This window comes from Dendrobates tinctorius, unplaced genomic scaffold (assembly GCF_039654945.1).
Source record: "Dendrobates tinctorius isolate UK_male_01 unplaced genomic scaffold, ASM3965494v1 ptg000126l, whole genome shotgun sequence".
In the NCBI taxonomy this organism is placed as follows: Eukaryota; Metazoa; Chordata; class Amphibia; order Anura; family Dendrobatidae; genus Dendrobates; species Dendrobates tinctorius.
This window is the reverse complement of record NW_027361794.1, coordinates 12,201,518-12,214,818: the sequence shown is the minus strand read 5'-3', so window position 1 is coordinate 12,214,818 and position 13,301 is coordinate 12,201,518. Positions and strand designations below refer to the sequence as shown.

General features: G+C 45.0%; 2 protein-coding genes across 9 annotated transcripts in view; both read right to left on the bottom strand.

Moving 5' to 3' along the window:
• LOC141047275 (uncharacterized) overlaps window positions 1–13,301 on the bottom strand; it is an 841,567-nt gene that overhangs the window by 94,801 nt on the left and 733,465 nt on the right. The gene's annotated exons all lie outside the window — the stretch shown is intronic.
• Window positions 1,316–13,301, bottom strand: part of LOC141047283 (uncharacterized) — a 62,019-nt gene continuing 50,033 nt past the window's right edge. Inside the window, exon 6 of the mRNA XM_073542313.1 lies at window positions 1,316–3,200. Coding sequence (XP_073398414.1) covers window positions 1,480–3,200 — 1,721 coding nt within the window. The 3' untranslated portion in view covers window positions 1,316–1,479. The remainder of the gene's footprint in view (window positions 3,201–13,301) is intronic.

The window sequence follows — 13,301 nt, the reverse complement described above, 5'->3', positions numbered from 1 at the left end:
CCTGGCCCCCCACAAACAGTATATGCATCCTGGCTCACTCATATATCCATCCTTGTCTCTTATCCAGCCCCCCATATATCTATCCTGGCCCCCCATATGTATCCATCTGGGCCCCCCACATGTATCCATCTTGCCTCCCGAATGGGTATCCATCCAGGCCTCTTGTCCTGCCCCCCCATGTGTATCCATCCTGGCCCCCTCCCGTACATGTACCCATCATGGCCCCCCCATACAGTCATCCATCCAGGGCTCCCCCCTCCCCTGTATGTGCATCCTTCCAGGCCCCCCTCCCCTGTATGTGCATCCATCCAGACCCCCCTCCCCTGTATGTGCATCCATCCAGACCCCCCTCCCCTGTATGTGCATCCATCCAGACCCCCCCCTCCCCTGTATGTGCATCCATCCAGACCCCCCCCTCCCCTGTATGTGCATCCATCCAGACCCCCCTCCCCTGTATATGCATCCATCCAGACCCCCCTCCCCTGTATATGCATCCATCCAGACCCCCCCTCCCCTGTATGTGCATTCATCCAGACCCCCCCTCCCCTGTATGTGCATTCATCCAGACCCCCCCTCCCCTGTATGTGCATCCTTCCAGGCCGCCTATCCCCTGTATTTGCATCCTTCCAGGCCCCCCATCCCCTGTATTTGCATCCTTCCAGGCCCCCCATCCCCTGTATTTGCATCCTTCCAGCCCTCCCCCCTATCAGAGAGAGAGAGATAGATAGATACAGGGAAGAAAAAAAAAAAAAAAAAAAAAAAGCTTGTACCTTGTACTCTTACCTGCCTGCACTCCCGGCGGCGATGTCCTCCTCGTCTGCAGGTCAGCGGCCGGCGCTCTCATTGCAAAATGGCCACAGACATAGCAGAGGCCAGCGGTGGATGTGTGCGCCCGTCGCATGACACTGACGTTATACGTCGGGCGCACACATGCCAGTATTAATCGGGACGCGCGCCGCAGCGGTTCAGGTAATGAACGCTGCGTGCGCGCGCCCCTGCGCTTTTAAAGGGCCCCCCCTTTTATTACACCTTCTCGTCCACTGGCTGGCTCCTTCCCACAGCCAAGTGGCGAGCCCACCGGGGGATTCCCCGGTACCCCCGCCAGGCCAGACCGAGCCGGAGTGTATGATACATACACCTCCGGATTCCAACACATAGAATATGTGTATATCCCCTCATACGATCAACGCCAACTTCACGATAAACACCAGACTACTCGATGCCACCACTAGTTGTTTTTACAGGCTGACTGGAGCCCTGGTTCTGGTAGCGTATGGCTTTGAGGTGCCGTCACAGAACAAAAGGAACAAAACTATTACATTTTATATTTAATTCAAAGGGAGGCAGTGTTTATGAAAAATATACAAAAGATTTTACAGAAATTTGAGAGGGTGGATGTTATTAGTGACTTCAGAGACTTTTAATATTTTCTATGACACCTATTTTGTATAACATAATGAGCGAAATGGTCATATGAACTTAAGAACATGAAGAAAGCTTCTCCCTTGTGTGAATCCTTTGGTGTACAGCAAGATTCAATTTCTGGGTAAAACATTTACCACATTCTGAACAGGAAAAAGGCTTCTCTGCAGTGTGGATCCTTTGGTGGTTAATGAAAACTGATTTAAGGTTAAAACATTTACCACATTCTCTACAGGAAAAAGGCTTCTCTGCTGTGTGGGTTCTCTGGTGCCTAACCATAGCTGATTTATGGTTAAAACATTTACCACATTCTCTACAGGAAAAAGGCCTCTCCCCTGTGTGGGTTCTCTGGTGCCTAACCATAGCTGATTTCTGGTTAAAACATTTACCACATTCTGAACAGGAAAAAGGCTTCTCCCCTGTGTGGATCCTTTGGTGGTTAACCAAAACTGATTTATGGTTAAAACATTTACCACATTCTTTACAGGAAAAAGGCTTTTCTGCAGTGTGGGTTCTCTGGTGCTTAAAAATAGCTGATTTCTGGTTAAAACATTTACCACATTCTGAACAGGAAAAAGGCTTCTCCCCTGTGTGGATCCTTTGGTGGTTAACCAAAACTGATTTAAGGTTAAAACATTTACCACATTCTCTACAGGAAAAAGGCTTCTCTGCTGTGTGGGTTCTCTGGTGCCTAACCATAGCGGATTTCTGGTTAAAACATTTACCACATTCTGAACAGGAAAAAGGCTTCTCCCCTGTGTGGATCCTTTGGTGGTTAACCAAAACTGATTTAAGGTTAAAACATTTACCACATTCTCTACAGGAAAAAGGCTTCTCTGCAGTGTGGGTTGTCTGGTGCTTAACCATAGCTGATTTATGGTTAAAACATTTACCACATTCTGAACAGGAAAAAGGCTTCTCCCCTGTGTGGATCCTTTGGTGGTTAACCAAAACTGATTTAAGGTTAAAACATTTACCACATTCTGAACAGCAAAAAGGCTTCTCCTCTGTGTGGATCCTTTGGTGGTTAACCAAATCTGATTTAAGGTTAAAACATTTACCACATTCCGAACAGGAAAAAGGCTTCTCCCCTGTGTGGGTTCTCTGGTGATTAAGCATACCCGATTTCTGGTTAAAACATTTACCACATTCTGAACAGGAAAAAGGCTTCTCCCCTGTGTGGATCCTTTTGTGGATAACCAAAACTGATTTACGGTTAAAACATTTACCACATTCTGAACAGGAAAAAGGCTTCTCCCCTGTGTGGATCCTTTGGTGGTTAACCAAAACTGATTTATGGTTAAAACATTTACCACATTCTCTACAGGAAAGAGGCTTCTCCCCTGTGTGGGTTCTCTTGTGTCTAACCAAATCTGATTTATGGCTAAAACGTTTCCCACATTGTGAACAAGAGAATGGCTTCTCCCCTGTGTGAGTTCTTTGGTGTCTAACAAGATTCCATTTCTGTTTAAAACATTTCCCACACTTGGAACAAAAAAATATAGTTCCATATGCTGATCGTGAAAATATCTTTTTTGCTTTAGGAGTAGTTCGTTTTTTAATGCTTATTTTGTGACTTTGATTTTCCTTAGTAATCAGTAACAAATCAGAAGATAGAACCTGTTTCATTGGATCAGATGACAGATCTTTGCTGTGAAGGGATGATAGTATATCTGGAGTAATGGCATTCACTTCAGTTGTATCCTGTGGGATCTCAAGATCATCTGATTTAAAATTTGAAGATGTCAGCTGTCCCTCTGATCTCCTCGTACAGTCATCTGCCAAGAATAAATATTCAATTAAGAACAGAATGCATCATCACTGCGTCATAATTGGTCCTCTAATAAAATTTAAACCGAGACCAAGGGAATTTCCAATTGGAACACCCACCTATTAGTAATAAACCAAAAAACGGAGTGTAAATCCAATAATAATATAGCCAGAATAGAAAAATAATCAAAATTTATTCACAATAGAAAAGACATCACATTACAAAAATTTCATTAAAAAATCTACAAGACAGATAAGATACAAGGGAAAGAGCAAACAAGCAATTGTGTATACCGGGTCTTAGAAAATTGTATATAACAAGGTGGGTAGGTGGTGACAAACTGTATTTTTCAAACAGATAACTTTCACCGCAGCATAAAGTGCAAAAAGCATGGGCTCATATGAAAAAAAGTTTTTTCCTAAAGGAGAAATCCTCCTTATATTAGAGAAAAATCCCAAATATAAATGCTGTCTAAGCCGCTGCAGAGAAGGTGAGTATCTACAAATAACGTTAAATTAAGCAGTAAACACCACACTTACCCATAGTCCCTCACTAAGATACCCGGACACACAGCCTCAACGCGCGTTTCACGTTGGCTTAATCGGGGGGGCGTGTCCACAGAGTGGCCATGCCGCTATATACACCTAATGCCTTACCACATGTGGCCAAATTACCGGTTCATGTGTCACTATGCAGCACCGGAGGTTGCGTCATCTCCGGCTGTCCCTGACGATGCGGGTCACGGGGAATACCCCGTTGACGTCATTAACCCGCGACCATCACTATGGACGCCAGGTACGACGCTCCGACAAAAGAACAGAGCGAGACAGATAGGAGGAGGAGCGCCGAGAGATGGCTGCTCTGGCATGAGGCTCCTGAGTTTTTTAGTTTTTTCCCCGTTTAATTGTTAATTCTCCCTTTGGTTCACTCACCATTGCGTAGCTACAGGATTCGGCAGAGCTGGGAGTAGTGTGGAGACTGCGATCAGCTGGGACCGGTGTCTTTCTGTCCTCGTGGAGCTCTGTGCCTGGTTTCAGCTGGGAGAGAGTGCAGCTGCTGGCTGCCTGCCAACTTTCCTACAACTTGTACCCATTTCCAGCAAGCAGATGATCCCAGGATAGGAAAACTGGTGGAGTGTGCGGTGCTGGAGTTGTTCTGGAGATCTTGTGGTCCACGTGAAGCTGTAGGGCTACAGGATTAGGCAGAGCTGGGAGTAGTGTGGAGACTGCGACCAGCTGGGACCGGTGTCTTTCTGTCCTCGTGGAGCTCTGTGCCTGGTTTCAGCTGGGAGAGAGTGCAGCTGCTGGCTGCCTGGCAACTTTCCTACAACTTGTACCCATTTCCAGCATGCAGATGATCCCGGGATAGGAAAGCTGGTGGAGTGTGCGGTGCTGGAGACGTTCTGGAGATCTTGTGGTCCAGGTGGAGCTGAAGGGGTGAGCTGGGCAGGTTTGGACTGACTGTTGGCGTGTCCCCTGATGTCCCTGTCTTGTTGCACCCATGCCCTCCCTCCCAGCAGTGCTGGGAGCACCCTTTATGGAAAGTTGTACATTTAACTCTGCTAAGCTGTGACTGTTCAGTCTTTATAGCTACAAGCTGAGTGTAATCATGGCCACTGCACTCTGTAAACCTACTCTTATGATTTCAAGGGACGATTTATTATTCTGGAATCATCCGCAATTTCTCATGGACTCCCCTTCTTGGAGCATGATTGCTAATTCAACAATTGAGTACATAAAATCCATTACTTCTGTGAAACCTGTGGAGGTGTAATGCAAGAGAGGTGGGAGAGGAGGCGTCCTGGCACGCCTTCGGAGGAGAGGGTTCGGAACAGCTCTCCCTTCACTCCACTTGGCTAATGTCCGATCCTTATCTAACAAAATGGAGGATCTGAGCTTACTTTGTAACATGAGATCTGATATGGCCAATTCAGCTGCTCTTTGTTTTACTGAGACCTGGTTGAATGAGACCATCCCTGATTGTAGTCTGGATCTACCTGGTTTTGTCATCTACAGAGCTGACCGTGATTGTGTAGCTTCAGGTAAACAAAGGGGGGGTGGGGTATGTCTCTACATCAACACTAGCTGGTGCTGTGATGTTAACATACTGGGAAAAGGTTGCTCTCCAGATCTAGAGTACCTTGCACTCAATTGTAGACCATTTTACTCTCCAAGAGAGTTTTCATCTATGGTTCTGGTTGCAGTATATATTCCCCCTCAAGCATCTGTTTAAGCTGCTATTGGTGAATTAGCTTGCAAAATATCAGAATGGGAGAAAGGATCTCCAGAAGCATTTGTGATCGTAATGGGGGACTTTAACAAAGGAAAACTCAACCTGGATCTCCCCAAATTTACTCAACATATAAACTTCTTCACGAGGGAGAACAATACGCTTGATCACTGCTATACAGTCATAAAAGGGGCCTACAGGGCAGTGAGGAGAGCAGCAGTGGGCTTTTCAGATCATTGTCTAATTCATTTAATTCCAGCCTACAGGCAAAGGTTGAAAACATCCAAACCTACAGTTTATACAAAGAAGACATGGTCTGAGGAGGCAAAATTGCAACTACAAGCATGCTTTGAATGCACGGACTGGGAGGTATTCCAGGAAACATGCTCGGGTCTGGATGAATGGGTTGATGCAGTGTCCTCATATATCCGTTTTTGTGAAGACACGTTTATTCCATCCAAATCTGTCCACTTTCGGGGAAACAACAAGCCGTGGTTTACAAATAAAGTCAAGTTGATCCGTAAGAGAAAAGAGGAGGCTTATAAAGCAGGCGATATTACTGAATTCAAGAAACTTAGGAACTCGCTATCTAAAGAGATCAAGTTAGCCAAACACGAGTATGCAAAGATTCTGGAGGAAAGGTTCTCATCAAAAGATACTAGATCTGCATGGAGAGGATTAAGAGAGGTCACCAATTATAAAAGCCACCCCACTATAGTGAACCCCAGCAGAAGTCTGGCAGCAGAGTTAAATGAATTCTACTGCAGATTTGAGGCAAGCTCTACACACAGTGGCTATTCATCTCTAAGCTCCTCAGTCTGTTCATATAAAGATCATTCATTGTGCAACACCCAAGTAGTGATCTCCGAGACAGAGGTGATACGCATCCTGAAGGGACTTAAGGCCGAAAAGGCACCTGGCCCTGATGGTGTATCTCCAATGTGTCTGAAAGTATGTGCTACCCAGCTTGCCCCTATACTGACAAATACATACAATGTGTCACTGAAAGAGTGCGTTGTACCTCAGTGTTGGAAAAATTCCACAATTATCCCTGTCCCCAAGAAAGTGGGATCCTCTGAGTTGAACGACTATAGACCAGTAGCACTCACATCTGTAGCTATGAAAGTCTTCGAAAGAATTATGATGTCCCACCTGATAAAATTCACGCAGAAGCTATGGGACCCGCTTCAGTTTGCCTATAAGGAGAATCGTTCGTCAAACGACACTGTCAATCTGGCACTGAAGTACATTTTGGATCATACAGATGAACTGCACTCATATGTCCAGATTCTTTTCATGGACTTTAGCTCAGCGTTCAATACCATTGATCCGAATTTACTTCATAAGAAAATGGTAGCTCTTGGAGTCCCTCTCAACTTATGCTTGTGGATTTATAACTTCCTGACAGCCAGGATACAGAGTGTAAAAGTTGGACCATTCACTTCGGACACCTTGGTCACAAACATCGGGGCACCTCAGGGGTGTGTTTTGTCCCCGTTACTGTTTTCTCTCTATACGAATGATTGCATCTCTTCAGCAGACTCAGTAAAAATCTTGAAATTTGCCGATGATATGACACTGATTGGTCTCATCAGGGGAAATGCTGAAGACGTGTAGGACATCGGGGGTGATTTACTATGCCCAGTGTTCCTGTAATCTTGTGTACATAGGCCTTACCTCTAGGGAGCTACGGGTGAGAACAAGAGAACACACAAGAGATATTTTGGCAGCTCGTGAGATAGATGACCTGAGCACTTTGAAGACGATCCCTCGGCACTTTAACGTTAAACATAACTGTAACCCCAAGGAACTGAGAATTTGGGGGATTGACTGTATCCATTTAGGAATTCAAGGAGGTGACCTCAAGCGTGCATTAGCACATAGAGAATGTAAATGGATCTCAACCCTCAATACCATGGTGCTGGCTGGTTTGAATGAGCAACTAAGTTTTGCTTTCTTTCTCTAGTTGGAGGATATGGTTCTTGGCTTTTAGTTTTTAATCTTTTTTCTATTTAGTGTCTTTTGCTTGTTTTTAATTTTTTCTTTTTCATCATTCTTTATAGCCTTTGTCCCGTCTATTATTTATCTATGTTGCTGTGGGTATCCAATGAAGACTACAATATGAATAATGAAGATAAATCTGATGGACTCTTCAGTTTCACTTCATCACTTATTATGCACGGTTTTTTGTTCTGTATTTTACTTTATGCACTTTACTAATATTTTACTAAATATGTACTTAATCTATTGATATTACATTGTTTGCACTTACACTAATCCATGTTTCTTTAACATGGTCTTATTGGTATACACATATATTTTTTCACAGTGAGGTCTTTTTGATACTTACCCACAGTGGCATTATTGGCCCTTGCATCTTTTCGATGCTTGTAAATAATATGGCGATTTAGTTTTTTTGGTCTCACATAGTGACCAATATGGTTTTATACTCTCTCTTTTTCTTCCTATTAATAGATAAGACATTTTGTGCATGTTTTCCCTTTTATGGCGATCTGACTGTTTCCGGTTCTGGTATTTGCCCTTCTCATTTAAGATTAGATTAAACTACCCTTTAAAAAGATGGCGGTTTGAATACTTCCGGTTCTGGCAGTGGTTAGTGTGCATGTCTCGCTCTGTTCTTTTGTCGGACCATCGTACCTGGCGTCCATAGTGACGGTCGTGGGCCAATGACGTCAACGGGGTATTCCCCGTGACCCGCATCGTCAGAGACAGCCGGAGATGACGCAACCTCCGGCGCTGCATAGTGACACATGCGCCGGTAATTTGGCCACATGTGGGAATGCATTAGGTGTATATTTATAGACGCATGGACACTCTGTGGACACGGCCCCCCTGATTAAGTCAACGCGAAACGCGCGTTGGGGCTGCGTGTCCGGGTATTTTAGTGAGGGACTATGGGTAAGTGTGGCGTTTACTGCTTAATTTAACGTTATTTGTAGATACTCACCTTCTCTGCAGCGGCTTAGACAGCATTTATATTTGGGATTTTTCTCTAATATATGGAGGATTTCTCCTTTAGGAAAAAACTTTTTTCATACGAGCCCATGCTTTTTGCTGCGGTGAATATTATCTATTTGAAAAATACAGTTTGTCACCACCTACCCACCTTGTTATAGACAATTTTCTAAGACCCGGTATACACAATTGCTTGTTTGCTCTTTCCCTTGTATCTTACCTGTCTTGTAGATTTTTTATGACATTTTTGTAATGTGATGTCTTTTCTATTGTGAATAAATTTGATTTATTTTTCTATTCTGGCTAAATTCTTATTGAATTTACACTCCGTTTTTTTGGTTTATTACCTGCCAAGAATAAAACTGATTATTTTTGGATTAAAAAAAAATCATCGAATATATTTTTGAACAATTCTACTTAAACCGTCAGTAAAAATGGCAAGTTGTGTTAAAATATTTAATTCTTCCCCAAGACAATGACAGTTCACAGTCTAATAGAAAACCTCATAGGATGAACCAGTATTGGTATTCAACCGCTTGTACATTCTGCCTCCGAAAAATAGAATAAAAAGCCACCAATGTTATGTAGGTGAAAATATACCAATAAAAATTCTACTCATAGCGCAATAATAAGTCAGGTTCATCATCTGTCATTGGAAAAACAGAGTGTAACGGGTTCTTCCAATCTCGGGTACCTCTTTCAGTACCACCCCGTGTTTCCGGAGGTCCACTCTGCTTTGGCTGGAGTCTGAATGAAGGACGCTGGCTGGAATTCCTTGGTTACATGGGTGCATATAAAAGATCACTGCTTCTCCACGTATTTCCAGTCTGCCAACACTTTACTCACAGGACACAGAATATATCACACAGATACAGAGGGCAGGCCAATAGAAAAGCGGCAGGCCAGACATAGATTACAATAGCCGCAGGTGGCCGGAGCCTGCCGATATTTACTGTGGGAATTACAAAGGTGGGGGAGGGAGGGGACAAAATGGGAATATCGTGTCCCCTCTGCCCAGGGCGCAGCCTGTGGGCTGATGCATTAGGGACATGCATCTCCCATGGAACCTATTGTACATACATATAACTGCACAACATATTCTGGGTGCTGAGTGGTTCCGTAACACAGAGGTTTCCACATTATTAGCGCCTCAAAAGCTCTTGAAAACCACATTTAGCATCCATGTATTAGGCATTACTATAGTGATAGTGAGCAGCGTCAGACTGGAGTACCTTGGGCCCACCATGCAGTTATGTAAAAATACCACACAGGATAGATCCTATATTCTACACCACAAAGGAGAGCCGACAGATCCTCTATATACTATGTAAGGAGGAAGACCGGGCTGCGGGTAGCTGCATAGAGCCGGGTCTAAGGCTATCGAGGCTGCGTCCCATATTGCCCAGTGGAAGGAATAGGGGACCGGACAGGTCTCATGACCCAGGAAGAGGGGGCATGTTTAAGCCGGAAGCAGAGCTGAAAGCGCACAAAGCGGCAGAGAGTTTCCCGCCCTCAGGAAGAGTGCGGGAGGGTGAGCAGTGTGCTCCGCATCCAGCGCAGCGGAGCCATGATGTGCCGTAACCAGGCTCACCTGCATGCTACAGCGCGACTGTCACAGAGGAGAGAGCAGTGAGCCCCGATAAAAGTCGGGCAGCGTTCGTACGGAGGAGTGTGGGCCAGCTACAGGACACTGTGGTGCGGTTCCCTCTGCCGACAAGCGCGCGTTAGCCTACGCGTCTTACAGGGACTCCTGCGGCTTCCCTCACATTGTTTGCTCAGGCTTATGGACAAGTGGCTCAACAAGTAAAAACAGAGACCGCCCGCCACTGCCCAAAGTTGGACCGTTGACAGAGGACCCTGAGGACACCATGCCGGATGTTGCTGGCACTACGACCTCCATTGGACTGTATATCAAGGAGGACCAATGGGAGTCACAATAAGTGTTGTTTATACCTCAGACAGTCGTATCAATTCTTACTATTCCTTTAATTCTTGTTTACAGTTTATTAACTCCCTACGAGGAGATTTCTTGCATCTTTACTGTTAAATTAAATGATATTGTTATACTGCATTGCTCTGCAATCGCTGCGTACTGCATCTCAGCACCTGCTTACTGCACCAAACAGGACAGATCCTCTATATACTACACCACACAGGAGAGCCGACAGATCTTCTATATACTACACCACACAGGAGAGCTGACAGATCCTCTGTATACTACACCACACAGGAGAGCCGACTGATCCTCTATATACTGCACCACACAGGAGAGCCGACTGATCCTCTATATACTGCACCACACAGGAGAGCCGACAGATCCTCTATATACTGCACCACACAGGAGAGCCGACAGATCCTCTATATACTGCACCACACAGGAGAGCTGACAGATCCTCTATATACTGCACCACACAGGAGAGCCGACAGATCCTCTATATACTGCACCACACAGGAGAGCCGACAGATCCTCTATATACTACACCACACAGGAGAGCCGACAGATCCTCTATATACTACACCACACAGGAGAGCCGACAGATCCTCTATATACTACACCACACAGGAGAGCCGACAGATCCTCTATATACTACACCACACAGGAGAGCCGACAGATCCTCTATATATTACACCACACAGGAGAGCTGACAGATCCTCTATATACCGCACCACACAGGAGAGCTGACAGATCCTCTATATACTACTCCACACAGGAGAGCTGACAGATCCTCTATATACTACATCACACAGGAGAGCTGGCAGATCCTTTATATACTACACCACACAGGAGAGCTGACAGATCCTCTATATACTACTCCACACAGGAGAGCTAACAGCTCCTCTATATACTGCACCACACAGGAGAGCTGACATAAAATCTTTTAAAATACCACTCCAGGTTACTTTTTATTCATCCTAAGGAGTGATATCAGTAATGTAGCTCCTTTGTGTGTAGTAAAATACTTACCGGTGGCCATATTCCACTACAACGAAGAAGATCAAAGCAACTAAACAGCTGAAGAAGATGGCGACTGCTGCGTATTTTATTACACACAGGGAAGCTGTATGATGGCTTATTTTTTGCGGGGTGAGACGAAATTTTTATTAATACCATTTTGGGATAGATGCAATGTTTTGATCACTTGTTACAGCTTTTATTGTGGAATTGTGGAAACCAGAAAAAAGGACATTTGGCATTCTAGAATTATTTCTGTTAGGCTGCGTTGACACATTCAGGTTTTTTTGCGTTTTCGCGGTGGTTTTTACTGCTCGATTTTGCCACGAAAATGCAAAAAAAAAACATCCCATGCAATCCTATGGAATTCCGCAATGCTGTGCTAATGCTGCAGATTTTCCCACGGCGGAATCACATCGCGGAAAAATATGCAGCATGCTCATTAATTTGCAGAATCGCGGCGATTCCGCCCACATAGGAATGCATTGTTCTGCTTACTTTCCGCACCATGCGAAAAGTAAGCAGAACATTTGCGGATGGTACCCATGCTCCAGAGGAGAGGAGACTGTCCTCCAGGCTCTGGGTACCATATCCCTGTAAAACATAGAATAAAAAAAAATTAAAAAAATCGGGTTATATTCACCTTCCGATGTCCCTCGCAACGTCCCCAGGCTTCAGTGATACATGCGGCAGCTCCCGTTCCCAGTGATGCATTGCGATGACCTTTGCTGACGTCGCATCTCGCGATGCTGTAGCAGTTTAGCGAGACCGCGACGTCATAAAAGGTCATTGCCGAAATGAATCGCTGGGAACGGGCGCTGCCGTAGCATTGCGGAGCACTGTGTTTGACAAGTGCGACCAACCTGTCAATCAGTTCTCCAAGCGATGCTACAGATCGCTTGGAAAACGCTAACATTCTGCAAGCTAATTACGCTTGCAAAACGCTAGTTTGTCTGCGGGAAAATTGCGGGAATTTAAAATGCGATTTTCCTGCGGAATGGAATTCCGGAATTCTCACAGTAATGTCCGTGGGAGTTCCGTAATGTGTGAACCCAGCCTTAAGATTTTTACTGATCGAGTTCATTGTTTTTATATTTTGATGGATCGGACATTTCTGAACGCGGCGATACCAAATGTGTGTATTTTTCTTTCTCATATATTTTCAATGGGATAAAAAGGGGCCGATTTGAACATTTAGGTATTTCTTTAAATGTTTTTTTTTTTTTTGTTTTTTTTACTTTTCACCGGTGTAGATAGCGCCCTTAGGGAACATGAAGATGTGATCATCTCACTGTTTGTGCTACTATATACAGTGATGCCACAGCATTGCTGCATATACCAAAAATCACGGTCTCCTTTGAAGCTCGGCCACAGGAAGCTAACCCCCGGCTGTCATGACAACCCATCGTATTACAATGTATTACGGTGGAGGAAAGAGGTGGAGGGAGATGTGGATAGGCGCAGAGATCCTCAATGCGCAGGCGCCAGATTCCCAGCTCCGCAGTGTGAATACATCATAACACTGCGGGCCGGGATCTGGGGCCTCCGCTACACGCAGGCGCGGTATCCTTGCATCATTGCCTGATGTATGTTCCCGGGCAGCGTGCACGGCCAAGAAATGTTTGCAGAGCGTAGGCACCGGTCACGTAACGAGGAACAGAGGGGGGGGGGGGGCGCACGGAGGCCAGAGGGGGATGATGGATGGCCGCGAGGCGGTTGACACAGGGGGAGAAGATATACCTCCATGACTCAATAAAGGTATGGCGGGAAATTTATAAAAGTCTTTATTTCAGCGTTCCTAGGGATAATACACATAAGAGCCATCATCACAGAATGCAGCCTTAATGCTGCTGAAGGTGGCTCTTTTACTTTAATAGACCCTGGGGGTGACCGGTTCCCTTTAAATACCTGAGGATCCCCTTCCCCATTTGTCACCCAATATTCTGTGGG